At 49.8% G+C, this 19,979-nt stretch overlaps 1 protein-coding gene across 1 annotated transcript in view; it reads left to right on the top strand.

Annotated features, from left to right (window-relative positions):
* The first annotated feature begins 1,429 nt into the window (after nt 1-1,429).
* The window catches only part of LOC104373597 (unconventional myosin-X), a 93,049-nt gene continuing 74,499 nt past the window's right edge, over nt 1,430-19,979 (top strand). The window contains exons 1-2 of the mRNA XM_086616155.1: nt 1,430-1,450; nt 15,559-15,675. Of these exons, the coding sequence (XP_086472281.1) occupies nt 1,430-1,450; nt 15,559-15,675 (138 nt within the window). The remainder of the gene's footprint in view (nt 1,451-15,558; nt 15,676-19,979) is intronic.

Here is a 19,979-nt window from a genome sequence, read left to right as displayed (position 1 = left end):
CCCTTGGCAGGCAGGCAGAAGAGGTAAAGGAGAGGTGTGCTCCTTGGTTTTCCCGCAGCTATGAGGAGCTCCACAGCCTCCTGGTGACTACCCAGAAGGGAGAAGCCCGACAGCCAAAACAGTCTGCAGAAGCAGCAATAGTGGAGGAAGAATGGCCTTCCTACAGGGAGAAGGCTGGTTGTGGCAGAAACAACCTGATGACAAACGTGTGGCTGTGGAGAGGACCGTCAAGGACAAATTGCTGTTGAGTTGATCTAATCCCCTTTGCTAACAAGGTAATTGGCCTTGCGGATAGAAGTATTAGATGTGAGATAAGGACTGTAGTTACGCTTCTGGCGCCGTCTTGCATGATGTTTTCATAAGACAGGGAAAGTGGTGTAGATTAAATTAATCCAGTGCCAAGTACAACAGAGGATGGGTAGTTGTGCCCAGGGTAGCTCTCAGTGACTTGGTATCAAAATGGAAGGACACACGACAGTGACACATGTTAGGAAATATTACCAAAGGCCCAGATAGTGAATGTGGAAGAGGCTGGTGGGGGCAGCTGTCACAGGTTAGACTGGCATCTGTTGCAGCGGCCTAGGTGGAACTTTATCTTGTGACAAAGGTTGGATAAGATACCGTCACCTCCCTTAGAACCCCATGTCTTTTAAGTAGTTCAAAAAGCACATTACTTACCAAAAAAAAAAAAAAAAAAAAAAAAAATCACAATCTCCAAAACTTCCCCCCCTTCTTTGTTTGATCTCCTTCTTTCTTTCAGAATAAGGGAATGATTTCTCATTACTGCAGGAAACACTTCCCCACAGTGTAGGTACTCGTGGACTATGATCTGGCCACACTTTTTTGACAAACTTCACCCAGTCTCTTGCTCTACGCCAGCCGTTCCGGACCTGAGAGACATAATTTTGAAGTGCTGTCAGGATTCCCGTTAACGGCCTCTCTCACTGTATCATGCTACACCGACCCGCTGAAGGGACCCCTATCCCACAATGTTTGCCATTCCAGCTGTCGTTCCAGACCCCATGCTTGGCTGCTGTAGCCGTACAGAGAGGCGGCCCCTCTTCCCCGCTGCACGTCCGTGGGTGGCACCGGCCGCTCGGGCTCAGCCGGCGCCTCCCGCACCCCAAACCCTTTCCAGCATCCCCCTCCCGAGACGCTGGCTCCTCCCCAGCCGCCGCGATCAGCTCCCCCGCTCCCGAACGCTCAAGCACACGCCAAGCCGACCAGCCCCGCCGCAGCCGCCGCGCTCCTTGCGCTCCGGGGCGGAGCGGGGCGGAGCGGGGCGGAACGGGGCGGCCCGGCCGCTCCCCGCTGCCCGCGGCCGGCGAGGCGGAGCCAGCGCGGCGCGGGGCCGGCGAGTGGTTCGTGGCCGGCCGCGGCGATGCGGCGCTGAGAACCGGCCGGCAGCGCCGTGCGGGCGAGACCGCCGATGGACGCCTCTCTCCGGCAGGTGGGCAGCGGCGGGGGCGCGGAGCGCGGCGGCGGCGGCGGCGGGGCTGCCCGCTCGTCTGCTCGCCCCTGCGCCGGGGCTGGGGGAGGCGGGCGGAGGCCGGCCGGCAGGGTCAGGTCCCGGGGTGCCGTGCCCGGGCTCGGCGCTGCCCCGCGCCGGGTGCGCCCCGGGAGCGGCGGGATGCTGCGCTCCCCGCGGGGCTCGCCGCGCCCCCGCTGCCCCCTCCCCCGGGCAGTCCCGGCTGCACTTTTTCTTAAGCGCTGAGGTGCGGCGGGTTTTGTCCCCGAGCGCTCCCCAGGCCCAGCGCGGCACCGGGCAGCCCTTGCGAGGAGCCGAAGGGGTTACGGGAGCCCGATCCCGAGTGATGCGCGCTTCCAGCAATTCAGGCCGAGGGCTGCTTGCAGGAGGAGAGGATTTGTCGCATGATAGTCATGGCTGCCCAGAGACGGTTCGCATGCTGCTTTAATCTCCCGGAGCCACTTAAGGGTCCGGAGCCTGCTCCTGCCTGTGTGTGCATGTCACAACTCCGTTCGCCGCACGTGGCACCGGGCCAGAGCCGAGCCGGCTGGGAACCGGGAAGCGTGCAATGGGAGCGAGCGTCCGCCTCAGTCCTCTGCCTCCTCAATGCCTCTGCCCAGTCACCTTCACGCTGGCGGGCAGGGCGGGCTTCTCCAGAGCAAGGCTCCTACCTGTTAGACGTGGGCTCTGGTCCCACATCTGCCTGTGGTGCCTTTTCCTTGGGGGTTTGCAACCCAAGGAAAGCTGTGTGGGGCATTGAACTGCCCAGGGCCAGGGGAAAAGTGATGTGCAGCCCTAATGCACATGGTCTGGTGCCATGCACACATCAGACCTTCCGAAATTCTCTCTGCCTCTTTCCTTGCCTGAGCACACATAGGTTTCCAGCCTGGCCTGATGCGGCCTTTGGTTGTGGGGGGCAGGTGAGTGCAAGGCTGGGGCAGCCCTCGCCAGCCCTGTGGGCAACAGTGGGCCCACCGTTGCCCATGGGGCTGGCAGGCGCTGCCCCTAGCACTGGCAGTGGGCACAGCAGGCACTGGGGAGTGACAGGACCATCTTGAGGTCTGTGGCTGAACTCTGAAAGCCTCCTATTTGGGGCCAGGGGCATTAGACATCCCCCCTCTCCAACCTCCAATTGGTTTCCGTGTCATTACACCCTGTGTCTGGCCTTTGCCTCGTCCTGGGTACGGTGGGGAAACTGACAGCCCCCCCGCCAGGACCAGCCTGTTGTGGGTGGGCTGGTGCAGCTGATGGGCTCCGACCTGCCCCCTCCCCAGAGAAGCAATTTCTTTATCAGAACAGATGTTTTCCCAGATCTGGCCGTGGCGAGGAAGGAGCGGCTGCCCTGGGGGCTGTGCGGCTGGGGCTGCCCCGCGGCCTGTGCAGAACATCACCCAGCCATTAACTGATTAACCTGCTGCTCCTGGAAGCCTGGGCTGCCTGTATCTAATCAGCTGGAGGCCAGGATTTCCCAAAAAGCCATTTCGCCAGAGCCTTTATGCCCACCCTTCTGTCACGAGGAACCTCCTGGCCTCTTGCAACGCTGAGTAGCCACTGAGGAGCCTGAAGCGCCTGCTGGGAATGGGAGGCTGGAGAGGGGATGCCTGGATGTCTCAGTCAGTAGCACCCAGCAGAGAGCTGCCTGCTATGTCCAGCTCCGCTTGTCCAGGCGTGATTCTGCCATTACCTGGAGAAACAGGGATTTCCAAGGAAGGGCTGAGGGACAGCCCTGAAGCCAGAGACTCTCTAGGAGTCTTACATCTCTTGTAAGTCGCGGGCTTAAACCCTGGTGAAGCGAGGTGGCCAAGGCTGGAGAGCCAGGACGAGCGTGCATGGGAAAGCATCGAGCTTTGCTTTGCAGGAAAGGCAGTGGGGGTGGGAGAAAGGGAACATGGCTTCCCAGGAGCGGGAATGTTTGGCATTTGTTGCACCCGGCCACTCTTCCTCCCTCTCCGTGGGGGGTTCTTGGTGGGAGGGCAATGCCTGAGCAGAAGGGAGTTGCTCCACCTCTTTCTGCTGCAGCAGAAGCCAAGCTTGTCCCAGGGGATGCATGTCATCCCTTACAATGAATAGCTTAAACGCCAGCATGTTGTTGGTCTTGCCTTAGCGGGCTCCCATGCTGTGCTTGCAGCATTTAGATACCACGCTTAACCATGTGGTCAGTGTCTGGGGTTAGGTGGGGATGCCATGGGTCTTCCCAGCTTCTCTAGTTCCTTCCTCGGCATGCTGGAGACCAAAGGAGCTCCTACTCTTTCAAGTTTATCTATGATAAATGGCTTAGCAATGAGTTCAACCTACTTATCATCCTGCCTCTGCCAAGAGGCGAAAAGTTTTGGCTGGCTATGTCTGCTTGACACTGCTGAAGGGCTTCCCACGTGCTGTGCCCTCCTCTGACTGCTGACCCCGGGGATGGTGAGCTGGCGGGGTGTGTGCTGCCACTACTCGTCCCCTGCGGCATCCCAAGCGCGCCAGGTTAGAAAGTCTTTATCCTCAGCAAGTGGTACGGCACGAAGATGTGTGCCTCTACCATCTGCGGTCTGGTGTGCAGCATGGCTCAGAGATGTGATGGATGATGCCTTTGCTCCAGATGGGCATAAGCAGAGGAGCCGAGAAGGTGTGTGTGCTCTGCTGTCTGCTTTCTTGGCTGCTGCAGTGAGTCCTGTGCCCAACAGGGAGGAAGGGCCCTGGAGGCCAGGGCTGTGGTGATGGCTGATAGTTTCCCTTCGTGTCTGGAATGTGGGCAGGATGTGGGGTGACACATAGGATGTGACTCGCTCTCCAATTCCCCCCCAAGGAGCAGGAATGTCGTGGCCAGGGTTAAAGGAGACACTTCTCCCATCCCGTCTGTTTGTGCTCTCCAGTCAGAGTGACCAGCTGGCATGGCCCCGCAGTCAGCCTGCTCCGAGCAGCAGCGTCCAGTGGAGTTACAGATGCCGTTCTTCTGCTCGTGTGCCACTGTCCTAGAAATGCTGGCTTTTAAAGTGTTAAACAATTTTCCTCATTGCTCTTTTGGTGACATGCAATGCTTTTCATCTGTGTTGTTAAATAAATCCCCCAAAGTCCTTAAGCTTTCTGACATAAGAAGAGAAAGGCAGGGAGGATCCCGTGCTCATGTCCTGCATGGCTGTGGTGGTCTAAGCTGTCCTCCATAAAATTTGGCCTGGTCTTCACTTACTGCCCCCTATGCTCCCCTGTCTACAACCCTCCTCTTCTTTGTGGCCTGAGATGTCTGCCATGGAGGTGGGGAGAGGAGCCACTTTCCCCAGGGACACATGCAGACCTGCAGGGAGTCTCAGGGTCAAGTCAATGGAGGAGTACAAGGGCTACCTGAGCTGCCACCATGCATGCATCTGAGCTGCTTTCTTGGCCCCAAGTTGAGGCGGGGAGCAAGCAGCTCTGCCAGGTCTCTTTTGCTCTGGCAGCTTTGCGCTGGCTGCTGCACGGGTGCGCTGACTGCTTGATGCAACTGGCAAGCGCCTGACTACTCCATAAAGCCATCAGCTAGTCTGCACAGTGTGGCCCTTTGCCAGCCACGTGATACTCAACTGTAGACTGTCCTCCAGGTGCCTGATGGCTCCTTAGTCCTGGTGTAAACTCATGTGTGTAAACTTTTGCAGACAGAGTACATGGGTAAGGAGAAGAACTGAAGGAACTTGTCTGCGAATGCATCTTCGCAGTGTGGAGCCTGCTGTATTCATGGGTGCAGTGGGTACACGACTGGTCTGATTTTTGGTTGCATATGTGATTCTCACTAGCTTTGAGCTCTCGGTTGAAGCTGCCTGGCTGCATCATTTCGAGGTCAGTGTTCCCCGGGAGCCCAGCTTGTGCTGAGTGGTGAGGGCTCGTACATGGCATGCTGGATTAGGTTTCTCAACAGCTTGGTTTGCCCTCCCCATGCTCCCTGCAGTTGGGAGAAGGTGGAGTTCCTGTGAGAGAGGAGCGTGACCGGATGTGCTGGAGAATCCTTGCATAGACTCTTATCTGAGATGAGGAAAATGGTTCAGCTGACTTGGATGATGCTGACCATGACTGATGTGCTGTCTTTCCAGATAACAGTGAGCAAGTGCCTGCGTATTGACAACCCTTGGCTTAGGAAAATGCCGTCTTGGAAAGAAACAGTAGATAGAGCATTGTAGTGGGGCTGCTCCATGAAGAAGTGTTCCCACCAAGTCTCTCTCCTCCCCTGAGGACCACATGCTTCACTGACTTTCCCTGATGACCTCCTCTTAGTTTACCAAGAATGTCATGACCTCTTAGAAAAGAGGATCTGGAGAGATTAGGAAGAGACAGAGAAATGCTGACTTACATCCATACTGTGTATGTAATGCTTTCCGAGTCAATAGCAAACAGAGGAACTCCTCTCTGTTTAAGTAGTCTATGTAGTTCAGCTAAAAAGAAGTACCACTGTCCTTGAAGGCTTCCGTGGGGCTGGTGTAGCATGGACATTCCTACATGCAGAATCCTCCATCCCAGCTGCATCTCCCCAAAACTGTTCAGGGTGATGAAGAGGCAAATGCAGGGCAAAAGGGCCTGGCTGCCCTGTTCTGGAGCAGCAGTTGCGAGGGAGAAAGCTCTTGTGCCAAAGGCGACATGAAGAAGTGTCTGGCGGAAGAGAGCGGGGAGTCCTGTTAGCTCCCTCCTTAGGGCATTTGTCTGGAGCCAGGCTGCGCGAGCTGCGACCTTGTCAGATCCTATCATCGGCGCGAGGGTGGGCTGGCGCAGGGTGCCAGGGTGGGAGCCCCCACATGAAAGGAAGCCGGGTCTCCCTGGGCCAGCCTGCACCTGCCCCATCGCTACCTCCAAAACTACCTTGTACCGCTCTGGTTTCACTTCTTGCCTCACTTTTTTTTCAACATAAGAATCACAAATGTTTCGTAATTTCTTATTTCCCATTTTGCTTTAAGGAGAATGTGTGAGCTATTTAAATGTGATCATTAAGACTGAAACTTCTGCAAGTTTGAATTTCCTGGTTATCCTCCAGTTACCCTAAGCTCTGCAGTTCTGTCTCCTCATTTCCGTCTGAGATGGCACACGGTTTGGCAGTGCTGTAGAGCTGAGTCCCAGGAAAAACACCTACGGAGGGCCTGTCTGCCACGCACCGTCTGGCACAGCGTCCGGGGGACTCTTCGGGTCCTGTCATTATAAATGCAGTAATTATTGTAGCAACTGAACCAGTGGCGGGGCTTCTTGTAGATACAGTGATCAGCGTATTTGGTGAGAAGGTGGAAATTAGGTTTAGGACTGGGGCTGTGAATTATTCCTGCTTATTCCTGCTATCTGCGTCTTGAGCCAATGATGAAGATTTGGCTGAATCACACCTTCTGGAAAGGCTTCTTATTTCTGGAGGATCCCCCGCTTTTTGCAGTTTCTTCAAGTGGTTACACAACCACGTTGTAAAATAAATCCTGCTTCATTTCTAAAGTGTCTGGCAGCTCCATTCATTTTGGGTCCTACTTTTCTTCTGCTTTGTGAGAGTCGTTTCGTCCCAAACGACTTCTCTGTCTGCAAGAAATTCTTCTCCGGCACCGGGTTGCCTCTGGGTTGCTGGCAAAGGTGAGACGGCAGGTAGCAGAGCAGTAGTCTCAGTACTGCTGGCTGCCACGTCTTCTCCGCAGGGTGCAGTTAGCTGAGTATGCAGGGACCGAGATGAGGTTCACAGCCCATGCTGGGCCACATGCTGCTGAGATCCCCCTGCCGTCAGCGTCTGGGCTAGATAGGGCAGCCCAAGCTCTGGCAAATCTACATAATGACATTAACATTTTCACAAGTGCTTTTGCATTACAAGGGATCTTTCTGAATAGCAAAAATGACTGAGTTTTTTAGATTTTTCTCTGGAAGGCTTCTTTCTCACACCTCAAAGTATAAGTAAGCAGTAAACTTCCTTACTTCTGTTTATACATCCCAGACATGCATCAGCTCTTGTTGAAACCAAATGTCCTGGGAGCTTCTGTTCAGCAATTGGCTATCCTCTTTGTGTCTGTGACTTTCCAGAACACATTCCTCCGTTTGAAGTACTCCTTGCATTCCTTCTCTCCTGAAGCTGACCTTTCAGTTTGGCTGTATTTTAATCCCATTTTGTTCAAGCAAGCGGGCTGTAGAATCCACACTGCTCTGATGGTCTCATCCTTGTGGGTACTTACTGATCTACCAGATGTTGGCATCTGCTAGTACTGTCAGTACCGCTTCTGATTTTAGGTCCTTGATGAGAATAGGAAGTAGTACTGGCCCTGTTTCTGCAGAGTGTTGTTAGAAACTCCCTCGATTAGTCACGATTTTCTCCATTCATAACAACTGTTTTGAGATCCCTTTGCTGCTGTTTGCCCCTCAAGGGCTAACTTTTATCAGAATACTGTGTTCTACATGAGCAATGCCATGAGAGTCTATTACTGCCCTATTTATTTCTTATACTTGGATGCAAAGAAGGAAGAAGTCTTTTTGGCTAGACTTCTTTCTATATGTTGACTAGCACTGGACAACGATTAAAGCTAGAGTATCCTGAAGCTGAATAAGCCGAGGGAAAAACCGCTATATTTTTCCTGGGGTTCTCAACTAAGCAACCCATGGTTACTTGGGATAATCCCGCTATTGCCCCCGTTTAGGCTCTGACCCTTCCAATCTCGGAATTTCCTCAGCATTACCAGGCCCATGAAAAATGTGTATCAGCTGGTGAGAAACTTTATTGGACAGATCTCTGGGAACTTTTGGACCTGTTGATTTTTTAAATGTTTTACGTCCTTTCCGTTTACTGATATATGGGAAAGCACTTCATCATCTCAGCGTGATGCAAGAGGGGTTCTTTCCAGTGATGTTTGTTAAAACTCTGCATGTCTCCATCATTATTCCCAATGCTGCCATCGCCATCAGTAGTTGGATGCTGCTACTAGCACACGTCTTTGTCCCCATTGATTTTAGAAGAGCAAATAGTGAAAAATAGACTCTACTGTCTTTACTGTCTCCCAGCTTCTTACTTACGTGGGCTGTTTCCCCCACTTTTCCCCGCTTTCGCTCTTATTTCAGATTGTCTGACAGCATATCCCAGCTCAGAGGCACTCCACTTGCTTCCTTTGTGGTGTTTGAGGGAAGGACACTGAGGACAATCAAACACCATGAAAATGTCTCAAGTGAAGAGTTTAAAAAACCTGAGATTACTTTGTTAGTGAAATGACAAATAGGAGGAGACATGGCAAAAGAGCAGAAAATAATGGATGAGACAGAGAAGGTGGATTGGATTCCTCTGTTCCTCCACCTCTGACTGCAGGAAAAAGAGATTTTCTGCTTCACAGCGATGAGACTGATTGAAAAATGTACGTTTCCATAGAATGTGTGAGTAGATGGTGGAACTCCACATGGCAGGGAATTATTGAAGTCAAGGATGTAGCAAGATGCAAAAAGGTATTGGACATAATCCCAAATTATGTGTAATAAACATTGCAGCTTTCATGTGAGATTTTTACAGAATGCCTTGCATTGCGGCTGCTTGGAGATAGACTGCTGTGTCCTTGTGGCTTCCTGAGGCCTTGAGCTCTCCTCTGTGGACCTTGAGCACCACTCAGCTGTCCATCAGCCCAGCTTCAGCCTTGAAGCCACTGGCCAACTTTGAGAGAGGAGGAAGCTGCCTCACTACGTGTTTGGTGGCAAGAGGGAGAGGAAGCGCAATGGAGCTGCTAGCTGGTCAGTGACAGTTTTGCTGGGGCCAGGCTGGGCTTTTGCACGTGCCATGTTGCTGCCTTCCTTTCAGGGCTACAGAGAAGATGTGAGAAAGCCAGCCTTGCTGTGATATGTCAGGGATGTTCAGAGACAGGGAATGCACATCCGTAGATATCCACTTGAGTAACGCGCCCTAGGGAATGACTTGTTTTAATTCAAGTTTTAGGTGGGGAAGAGCTTGTAGAGAAGGCGTGGAAGTGGTGCTGGCTTCTATGAACTGAACTAAATTTAGTATGTGTTTTTCAGGCTGGTGAGAAGTTCCCAGGTGGTTGCAAACTGTGTAGGACTGTTGCTTCAACTGAGGAGGGCAGTGACTCTCCACAGCCCACGGCAGAGTTGCAGAGGGCAGCTCATCTTAAACTGGGCCTGGAGAGAGCTTGCGGTGGAGTCTGGAAGGATGCCCACCTGCCTCCTCTCTGTGCACCTTGTGCTTATGGCGAAGGGCAATGTTGAAGTATGTGGAAACAGTTGGGGGTTTACTCCCTCCACTTTCATGGTGAGGAGCTGGTGTGGTTGCTGTGGTGGGTAGTTGCTTCTTTGAGAAAATCAAGAATTACCTTCAAGGACCAGGCATTTTCTGGGGGGATATCTGAAGCTGGGAGATGTGCAGGAGAGTGGGGAGAAGAGAAGCTGTGCAGCAGCCAAAGTGGGGGAGGAGAGAGGAATGGAACAGATGGGAGGAGGAGGCAGAAGAGGGGTGGGAATTGGTGCATACACATCAGTGACCAGAAGTGACAAACTGCTCTTAGATGATTTAAAATGGACGAACCTTTTCCTGATACTGCTATTCTGCAGAGCTGCTGGCAGACTGAGAACTTTGCTCCTTAATTAGTAAGGAATGGGGCTGCTAATTGGCAGAACTAGTCTGAGTCATAGGCTCAGCCTAGGCTGCAGCTCTGGAGCAGCAGGACTTACGGCTGCAGCTTTGTGCTAAGCTCCATGAGCCGTCCTGGCTTGCAGAGGCTGCTGAAGCTCAATAGGCTACTCTGTGGGGACGATGGGACCTTCCCAGGTACAATCCAGTCCCGTTTTGCTCTGCAGTGTGTCATCCTGTGCCTTACAAGAAGCAGACTTGTTTCTGTTATCCTTGCTGCTGCTGTTGCAGGTATTATCCCTCTTCCCAGCTGCTCCATGTTGGCTGCTGCCAGCTCAGCTGTTGTTGCTTCTGTCTCTCTCTTACCTGTGGCCTCCTGGGCTGCCCCTCTCCCTTCCAGCAGCTGGTCCAGGTTTTGCTGATCAGATATAACCTAGGGACTGGCTGTATGACTTCATTTCAGCCTGACATCAGAAAAACAGCAAGGTTGCATTCTTTCCCATATGGGTCTAGGGTGTCAAGGACTCCCCCTCCCCACCAATCTTGATCCATTAGCTGAGTCTCTATATCTGTCCTATCACTTATTCATGATCATCTAGATCAATCTGTTGAAAAGTGCGTTTATTGAAACCTGATCCTGGCTTTGTCTGGATCATGAAGGGCCTTTCTAGCCCAATCTCTGCTATGTGGTTTACAACCACAAAGGCTATTGAGGCTGGGAAGAGAGCTGGCTTAGCGCAATGCTGCTTCCAAGTCTAGGAGTGTGTGGATCCATCGCTAGGAAAAACACAAGGCTTGGATGCCTAATACCCAGGGAACAGCCTCAGTGTGCCAGGAGGGCAAAGGTATGTATATGCACAATAATTATAGCTGAAAAACTTAGAGCACCCACAGAGATTTTTGGCTTGGACTCACAGTGCAGGGTTGTATGTTTTTGAGACATCTCTGCCCCTTGCAGAATGGCTGCAGCAGGGATTGGGAATAGTTACCCAAACCAGGGCACTGCAAGAGCCTCTCATAGTATTGTGTTTACAGGTGGATCTGGAGGCTAAGAAAGCCGTGTTCATTCACAATAAAGCATTACAAAAACATCCTGTAATGGAAATAGTGGACAACTGTGTGCATGTTTTGTATGCTGGAAGATGTCTTCCAACCAAAAGCATTCTTCCTCTTTGAATAACTCCTGGAAAACTGTTGCACTCATCCTGGTTGTAGCCCCTGCCGAGCATGTTACTCCTGAGAGTTATGCAGGTTCGTGCTCAAGGTGGAATGGAGCGTGTGAGTGCTGTCTGAAAAATGGCAGCACTGCTAACTGTCTGCTCAAATTCTGTACAGCTGGGGCAGCTTGTTCTCACTTGTGCCTTGGAAGAAGCAGTTTCCAGAAGACAGAGAACATCCTGGGGGAACATGAATATTCAAGGTTAGTCGAGACTACACAAGTAAGAGGAGAAGAGGATATGATGATTTGTTTCTGAAGCACGGTACAGTTGCAGAGCAGTGGCTTTCCTTTGTCAATCCCTGAACGTGTCTCCTGCTGGGCTGGAAGGCTCTGGAGAGGCAAAGGCACCTGCAGGTACAGAGCTCTATGTCTTGTCCTTGGGAGCCTACTTTGCTTTCAGTAGCTGGGTAGCTGATGAGGAGGGTGTATCTGCTGGTGGCTACATGCTCTGCTTTAGTTCATGGGTGCTTTGCTGCTGCAGCAAGGGTCATGCACTGCTTGTCTGCCTCTGTGCCTTCCCTGGGGTACAGTGTACAAGATGTCCCTTGTCCTTCCCCTGCCGACACAGCACGCTGCATCTGCTGAGATAGATACAGGTGTGTCAATACAAGAGAGAACAACTGGGATCTGTCACCCTAAAAAAGGCACAGAAGGCCAAAGAAATCTATGGCTTCAGTTGATTTCTTGATATCATGGATAGCAGGAAGTGTTATTTATTTCCAAGTCTAGGATCCCAAAGCGCCAAGTGTTAGGTGAACAGAGAAAAATGACATCTTAGAGTTTAATGTCCGCGGTGGAAGACATCATGGTGTGAGCGTGAGGCGGTACTGATGATACACCACTCTTGGTATGCAAGCAACTTTATTTTTTAAATTACAACCCCCTGTTACGGGATCAGTTTTCAGGATTGTGCTTTGCTATGCACTTTGTGGCAAGGCTGGTTCATGGACAGATTGTCACTGAGGCTATAGGAACGAGGATGCTGGTCTCTGAGACTTTGTTTAACATCCGAATGACCTGCCCTTGATACAGGAGCTCTGGGACATTACGTTACTACTTTATTCTTTCTTTCAGTACCTGCTGTTGTTGCTCCACTTAAAAACAAAACAAATCCCCCTAATAAACTCCTAGTTAAAAGAAGAATTGGGAGGGATGAGCTGTTCTCGTTATATCAGGGGCTTGAGTTAATGGTATCATCAGTATTCAGCCAGCTTTATTCGATGGAAAGCAGTTGCATGAAATCATCGCTCTGCTGTTCCTTAGCTGTCTTTTAAGGTGTTCTTTTCAAATCAGTGATTGCTTGTTGCTTCAGTTTGTTCAACTGTTTTGTCTCTGGGTGCAGGTGAGCTTTTCTAGATCCCAGTTTGAAAATTGAGGGGTTTTTTACTCTTGTGCTAGGAGAGCAGGGTTTTTTCCGTTGTCTGTGGTACCTATGGGAGCTGGGACCTCCCCGAGCCGGCAGGTCACTGCTCTGCAGCCCTGAGCTGTGCTCTGCTTTGCTACCCTTGCTTCTCCCATGGAAGTTCAGCCTTGCTGCCTGGCAGTTCTTGGAAGTTTTCTGCTCAATTTAATCCTTTCAACTGATCAATGAAATGTGTGGTATTGAGGGAGAGGGGAGTGATGTGAGGGCAGTTTCTCTGGTGTCACCATCTGTTTCTGTATTTAGTCAAGGTTCCCTGGGGAATTTCATGTTTAGAAAAAAAGGCTGATGGAAGGAGATGCACTAAAACAAACTTGGCCTTTCAGGAAATGGGGGCTATGCTGGGCAGAAGTTACAATAATTATTTGCTCTGTGGTTCCTATTCTGACTGTCTCAGCATGATGTTCCTTTTGGAAACAACGTAAATGGGTGCAGTTATTTTACTGGGCAGAGCCAATTGCTGTTGTAAAAACAACTGCAACATGAAAGTAAACTGAAGTAAGTAGTTCTGGGCAGCTGAAATGCCACAGTGCCTGGGAGTTTCATTGTGTTGCCTTCTACTCCTCAGCAGCACACAGAACGATCTGCAGTAAGCCTGTAGGAAATGGTGTGATATTGTACGGAAGCACTAGGTCTCCTTTGGAGAGTATTTGTTACTACTTTTGCACGTGGACTTCTGCTGGGAATGGGTCTAGGTCACTCTGGACTTTCTAATAATTTCTAGATGTTGAAGATTCCAGAGGGATCTTATTGTCCATTTCCCCTCATTTTAACAGTGTTCATGCCCATGGAGTGTCTCTTGTGTGTGTCAGATTATCAACTGCCTCTATCTCTGAACTAATTTCTGAGCTCTGGGAGTGGAAAGCATGTGTAACCCGGACAGACCACGTGTGGTTCTGTGAGCATGGCATGCTCCTAATGCTGGGGAGCGTGCGTGTGTGCGTGCCACGGCATTGGGGTGCAGTGTGTGTGGCAGGGCGCAGGCTTGCCTTCTGATAAAACGGCACACGCCTGCAGGCGTTCATCTATGTGCTCAGGGATTACTGGTGTCTGAAGGCAATGAAATGCGCTGTTGGGAATGAGTATTTACAATAAGTGTATTAAAAAAGGTTTTCCTTCATCCCACTGTTGGGAACTCCAGACACAACTTTGCTGTTTCTGACTCTTTGCTCTATACTGTGATGGTAGTAGGAGCCTTTGCTGAAAAGAGCATAAAGATCTTTCTACTAATGTGTGTTTCTGTTCATATGTTTATGCAGAATAGTCAGAATGTGATTTGGGAAATGGGTGATTTCTCAACAGCAATGTCTTGCCCAGATGCCTCAGGACACTTTGTCTCAAGCATCAAGTGTTTCAGAAAATGTAAGAGGATGTCATGAAGACCTCTATATAGTTCCTCAAAATCTGTATTCAATGCATTGCTTACCAGCTCTCTGGGATCTTGAAACTTGAACCTGTAACATAAGAAAACATTTCTTTCTACTGCTATTGCTCTCTGGCCATGAGGGTGATCTTTGCACACCAACCTTGAGTTTAGGTAGTGATCAGATGTTCTGGTGCTTTTCATTCACTGGGTGAGGGGAAATTAATCTGCCTGCTGTGGAAACCCTAAAGCCAAACACAAATTCTAGCAAAGCTAGAATTATGTAGGCCTTTTTTAATGTCGTTAAAACCATTTCCTTTATTGGAAGGACTGAAGGTTGGCCAATAGACATATCTTCTATGATAAGGAAAATCCAGGGTACTGAAGTGTTTAAAGTGACTAAAGTAGTTAAAAAAAAAAACCACCTAAACTAAAATAAATCATTAAAAATAGAATTAGTGTTCCATATTCTGTATAATGTAATATAGAAATACTATTGCATCTTTTCAAACATAATAAGCCTATAAGCAAAGAGCTAATGGTGCTGATGGATTTAAGAGGATAGGAAGGGCTTTTATAATCAATAACTTTAGGGCAGAAAACAAATTAGGAAGAAAGTAGGTCTATGAATCGATGAAAAGCAGGATGGTCTTAACGTTACTGAACAGTTCAGCACTTTGGCTTTTTCTCAATACTTCTTTAAGCAGAGTTTGTGTGATTTCTGTGGGAAGACGTGGAACAGATTAGTTTGCAGTAACTGAAATGTGGTGTGACGCCATGCCTAATTCTGCGTAATTGCAGGTCATGCGCTCCCTGATTTGCCTTCATGTTCCCGCTCTTTCCCTTGTACCAGGTCCCACAGTCAGGCAGGGCAGAAAAGGCTGATCCAGCAAACTGATTTCCCTTGTGCTTTTTTGGTGGGCAAGCTATGAGATCTGCTTGCCCTGCAGATCCCTGCGTATGTGCTACCAGGGTTGTCTTGAAAGACACTGAGCAATTTAAGATGTTGTAGTGTGTGAAACTATCTATATCAGGGTCATCATATATACATCAGAGAAGCACTCAAATCATGTCATTTACCAAAGGAAACTCTTGTGAGAGAGGCAGACAAAGCTCTGTGAAGTCTACTTAGCTGTTGCTGATGATTTCTGGAAGTATTTTGACTTACAATGGTGTGTGGGTGTATGAAATTGTAAACATGCTTTGTTTATATTTGCTATTATTATTATAGCATGACTTTTAATGCCTGGCTATTCTAAGTTTGAAAATATTTAGACAGTCAAAACCACTGTTCTGCATGTTTGTATCTTTCCATGACTCTTTCTATAAAAAATGGTATTTCCTTACGTTGGTTTCCACATGAAACTAGTTAACACTGCTTCTTCTTCCTCTCACGTTACGTTAAAAAAATCAAAACCAGTTTTTCTGAAAACATAAGTAGGACTTGCTTAAAAATTTTAAACAGCTGTAGCTTGGAAGTAGCCTCTGAATACTGCAGCTTCTCCCAGCTTTCTTGGGTGTTTGCACCCTGTGTGCATGTCTTGCAGGCTCCGGTTCTTTCTAATGGGAGGTCTTCTGGTTTTTGCAGGGTGCCAGGGTATGGCTGCGGGAGCAGGACCAGCTGCAGCCATGCACTGTTGGCTCATGTGCCGATGGAAACGTACTCTTCACCTCAGATTATGGCACGGTAAGTGAAGTTTGTATGAGGCTGTAGCCTATGCCAAGTTGCAGGATGGACTTCTTGGTCTTGAATGACCTTCACGTTAAAAGGAAACGTATGAACTGAAATGCTGCAATTCTGTTTGAAAAGTGAGCTGGCTCTGTCGCAAACGATGCCAAAGTCTAACAAAGGTTAAAAAGAGAAGATTGTTCTCTTTCTTCTGTTCGTTTGTCTGCCCACCTCACTTCGCTTGTTTTTTCTTGTGCCATCTTTGAAGGAGTTGCATTAACAGCCTAGTGAAAGCATTATATTGGCAAAATGCTCCTAGGAAGGAGGCAGCTCCACTAACTAAGCAGCCCTTCCTGCCAAGATGTGCTTCTTGCAAGCTGTGCTGCTGTAAGGGCTGTTGTGTTCACCGCTGTCTGCTTCAGCAGCTTTTGCCATCAGCCCTTCGGCTCGGGGGCACGTGGAAGTGAGCTCCCAGACACAGTGAGTGTCAGCAGTGTTGGTGCAGCAGCCATGCATGGGACAGTTCAACAAGGCAGCCGAGCTCCACTGAGAGCGGAGCTCTCTGCCAGCAATAGGAACAAGACTCTTTCCTGCCCTGTTTCCAGCCCTGAGCTCCTTATATCTTGTGGCATGCCTGCTGCAGTGCTTATGGAGTAACACTGGTAGGAAGGGACCTCTGCAGATCATCCAAGTCCTTAATGAGTCAGCTCAGCTTGCTAACCCTGGGAAAGATATTTGATGCCTTCACTGAGGTTCTCAATGAGTCAAACTGGTGCCTGGGCTGGGAGGAGGATGGGGAGATTGGCAGGACTGTGTCCTCCAGCAGAGATCAGTTAGATCTGCTCAGCTGTTTTGGTGAATGGTGCTCAGCAGGCAGCTTCTTTGTTACAGAAAATTGGACAGGAGTTTTTCAGCCTCTTACCTGACAAAGAAAGGAGGGCACAGGGGGAAAGGGAATTTAAGACTCCAGCTTGTGGAGAGCCGGTAGTAGGACTGTCGTATTTTTCAGTCTTGCTTTGAAAGGGCTAGATTTCAAATAATCATTCCTCTTTAAAGAGCCTGATTTGTTTCCCAGAGACAGAAACTCACCTAGCAGACACGAGTTTTCCATCTGGTTACTCTAGTCTCTCAAAACCTTTCTGGAGGAGTTGTTTTGTTTTGGGAGTGCTGGGTGGTCACTAACTCATTTTAAGAGATCACAGGGGCATTCATCACAAGTAATGCAGCAGCCTGCGGAGGGTCAACAAATGGTGAGTGCTTTTGTGACTCTCCCAGATTTGCTTCTGTCTCTTCTGATATGCTGCTGTGGCCTTGGAACATCCTCCAAACTCACCTGGCACCTCTGAAAGGACAGCAGAAATCCCACCATAGAGCCAGGTGAGTGGGTGCGCCCACTACCAGCCTGTGTCCATGTTAGAAAATAGGCACAGGATAAATCTGGGTGGAGTCACAGGTCTAAAAAGAGCTGAATTTGGGTTTTTTCCTCCATGAAAGAAACCAGTAGGCTGAAGGAGCATGTGTGTTACGGCTTATGCAGAAAAGCACATGACGGTCGTTGAAGGGCTTTATTCAGTGCCCTCCGCTATAGCTGTCCCATGTGCTTCCCTCATTGCTTCATAACTGTAGGAGGGACTGGCTGTCCTACCCCAGGTGAAAACTCAGGTGAAAACATATTCTCTTCACTTTGGGTTGGATGGGCCAGTCGATACCTCTGATTTTAGGATCCCTAAATCTAGTGTCCTCAGTTTGCTGTGGCCCTGTGGCTCTTGCAGCTCTGAGGTAAGAAGTCCAGTCATGCTTCAGAGCTTTTGCCATTTGTTTTTGCTTCCTTAAAAACAGCTCAAGCAACAAATCCATCAGAAATGTGACTTCCTGGGAGGAAAGGAGGAGCCGACACTTATGAAACACAAGATTGGAAACCACAGTCGAGACAGAGCAGTAGAATGCTTTATGGATAAACATAACGTCGATGCCGGGTGGGAGCTTTGCTCACGTGCTCGGGGTTGTACTAATGGATGGATTTGAGGTTGAGAAGGAATCATTTCTCCCTTGCTCAGCCTGATGAGCAGAGTTGGCAGTCCTCATCTTGGCTTGTCTACTGGCCAGGTTTTGCTTTATTCCTGACCGTTGGAGAGAGCCCTGGTTGTTCTGTCCTGGCTGTAGGCTAAATCTGAGACAAAAATCTGTTTATCACTGGGGAGAAAGTAGAAATCTTTGACTGTGCTGTGAGGTGCCTGTGTGGTATTTGATGGCTTGTTTGTAGTTAGACTGAAAGCTGATGGTTTTTCTTCCCAAATAATAAAGATCTGCTTATTAACATCTGTAACTCTCTGACTTATTGGAAAAGGGATATTCCAGAGGGAGCTCTGCTGAGAGATCGGTTTGTCTGTTCTCACTTGCTTTAAGCAAAATCAGCCATCGTATTCAGCTCAGTAGTGCAAGCTGCTGAAAGCAGCCTGGCTCACCTTACCTGGGACAGGATGATGGGGAGGATGTTCTTCCAAACTGCTCTGCTGGCAGATTGCTGGAGAGGTCCAGAAGTGAGCAGTGGGATAACAAGACTCCCTTTACTGGAGTGGCTGGAGGTGGGAAAGGGCCTGGCTAGTCTGGATCAGTGCAGCACCTTGCAAACTCTAAGGGTGGAGGGTCATCATGTCTGGGTCATGTTTGTCTCTCAAACCTCAGAGCTCCTTGAGGAAAGCCCCTTGGACACAATCTGGGAGGAAAAAACCACCACATGTCTGTCCCCAGGACCCTGGATGATCTCTGCAGTCTGTTGGTGGTACAGACTTGTCTCTACTCTGGAGATTAAAAGTCAGCTCTCTCCCAGAGAAGGCCTGAAACCTCTCTCTCATGCCACAAGTGCCTTCCAGCCTCTGCCTGAGGAAGGGTGAGCTGCTATGGGTGCAGTGATGGGCAACGGTCTTTCGTTAACCTCTCCAGCCTCAGGGGACAGACATCTTAGCCTTGGCTGGGGTGTCAGTGTGGCATCAGACCGCTCCTCCAGGGTGTACATTTCACCCGTGTGGTGTTTCTGCCCAGAGGATCCCAGAGCCAATGCTCCTGATCCACCTTGCCGCAGTCCTGCTGGAGCACCTGCTTAACTCTTTGAGGATCTTGGACCAGAGTTTTTCAGAGAAGGATGACTGAATAAGCCCAATTAGGTGGCTCTAGATAGATTTAACAGGTGATGATCTAATCCCTACTAATCAATTACTTGTGTATTTAGGACCTCTTCAGAGTCCCATTTTCTCCGGTGTTGTCTACAAAAGCAAGTAAACAAGCTCTGACCCATCACACAATTATTTTCCATGCATAGCAGCCTCTTGGCACAGGTGCTGCTTACTGCCTGGTATCTTTTGGGACACTTCTCTGCTCAGCTTTTTCCCTAGATGTTTTCTTAATGTTTCTCTTCTTGCCCAAATGGCCACAAGTGCTGACAATGCAGTGGTACATGAGTAAGCACCAGGAAGATGTAAAGAAAGATCACGGTGTACCATTTTGGACTTGTCCCTTTCCAAAATTTGTCCAAGTCAGCAGAGAAGGGAGAGCCAGGGTGGTTTGCTGCATCATAGTTTGAAAGTGCAGTAGTGGTTTTGCTCTCGAAAGAGTCCAGTTCATGTTGTGCAGCTGCAGCTTGTACTCTCCCCTGAATTTAGTTGTCCCATTCTCCCTTCCTGCTCCTTCATTTCTCTTGTGGAAGTGTCTGAGGCCTCTGCTCTGAAGAAGAAAAAATAAAATTGTTGTGATTGTTTTTGGTCCATGCTTGCAGAGTGGGGGTCCTGCTGCTGGTGGAGTTGTACCTCTCTGATACCCACTTGCAGAAGTGGTGCAGAGAAGACCAGGGAGGCCTGGAGAGAGCCTGTGTGCTAGAGTGGACTGTTCATGAAAACGAGTTATGTATTTTTGAAAGCCCCTCCTCTGGTGAGAGAATCAGGCTGTGCCGGTGGTCTCCCAGTGGAAGAGACAAAGTCCTTGTCGCATTAGGTGTGACTGGGCAGACCTGGGGCAAACACATCTGGGAATGAGCCTGCTTCTCCTCCCCAGCTCCTTGCAGGAACAGAGCTGTTGCTTCAATTTTGCAGGCATCGTGGGGGTCTTGTAAAGGGGTCCTGTGCCAGGTTTTTCCTTCCCCGCACCATCAAGGGTGCAGGCTCAGAGCTGAGGAGGGGTGCTGCTCGCTGGGCACCTGCAATGCGCTGCAGCAGTGAGTGCCCAGTGCGGGACTCGCTGGAGGGGGCAGGGTGACCTCATTCTGTCTTCAGCCCGCGGCTGCGTGGCTGGGCTCTCCCTAGCAGCTACGGCAGCCCGAGGACTCCAAG

This window comes from Tauraco erythrolophus, chromosome 8, assembly GCF_009769465.1.
Source record: "Tauraco erythrolophus isolate bTauEry1 chromosome 8, bTauEry1.pri, whole genome shotgun sequence".
Classification (NCBI taxonomy): Eukaryota; Metazoa; Chordata; class Aves; order Musophagiformes; family Musophagidae; genus Tauraco; species Tauraco erythrolophus.
The sequence above is the reverse complement of the archived record's forward strand: the minus strand, read 5'-3'. Positions and strand labels throughout refer to the sequence as shown.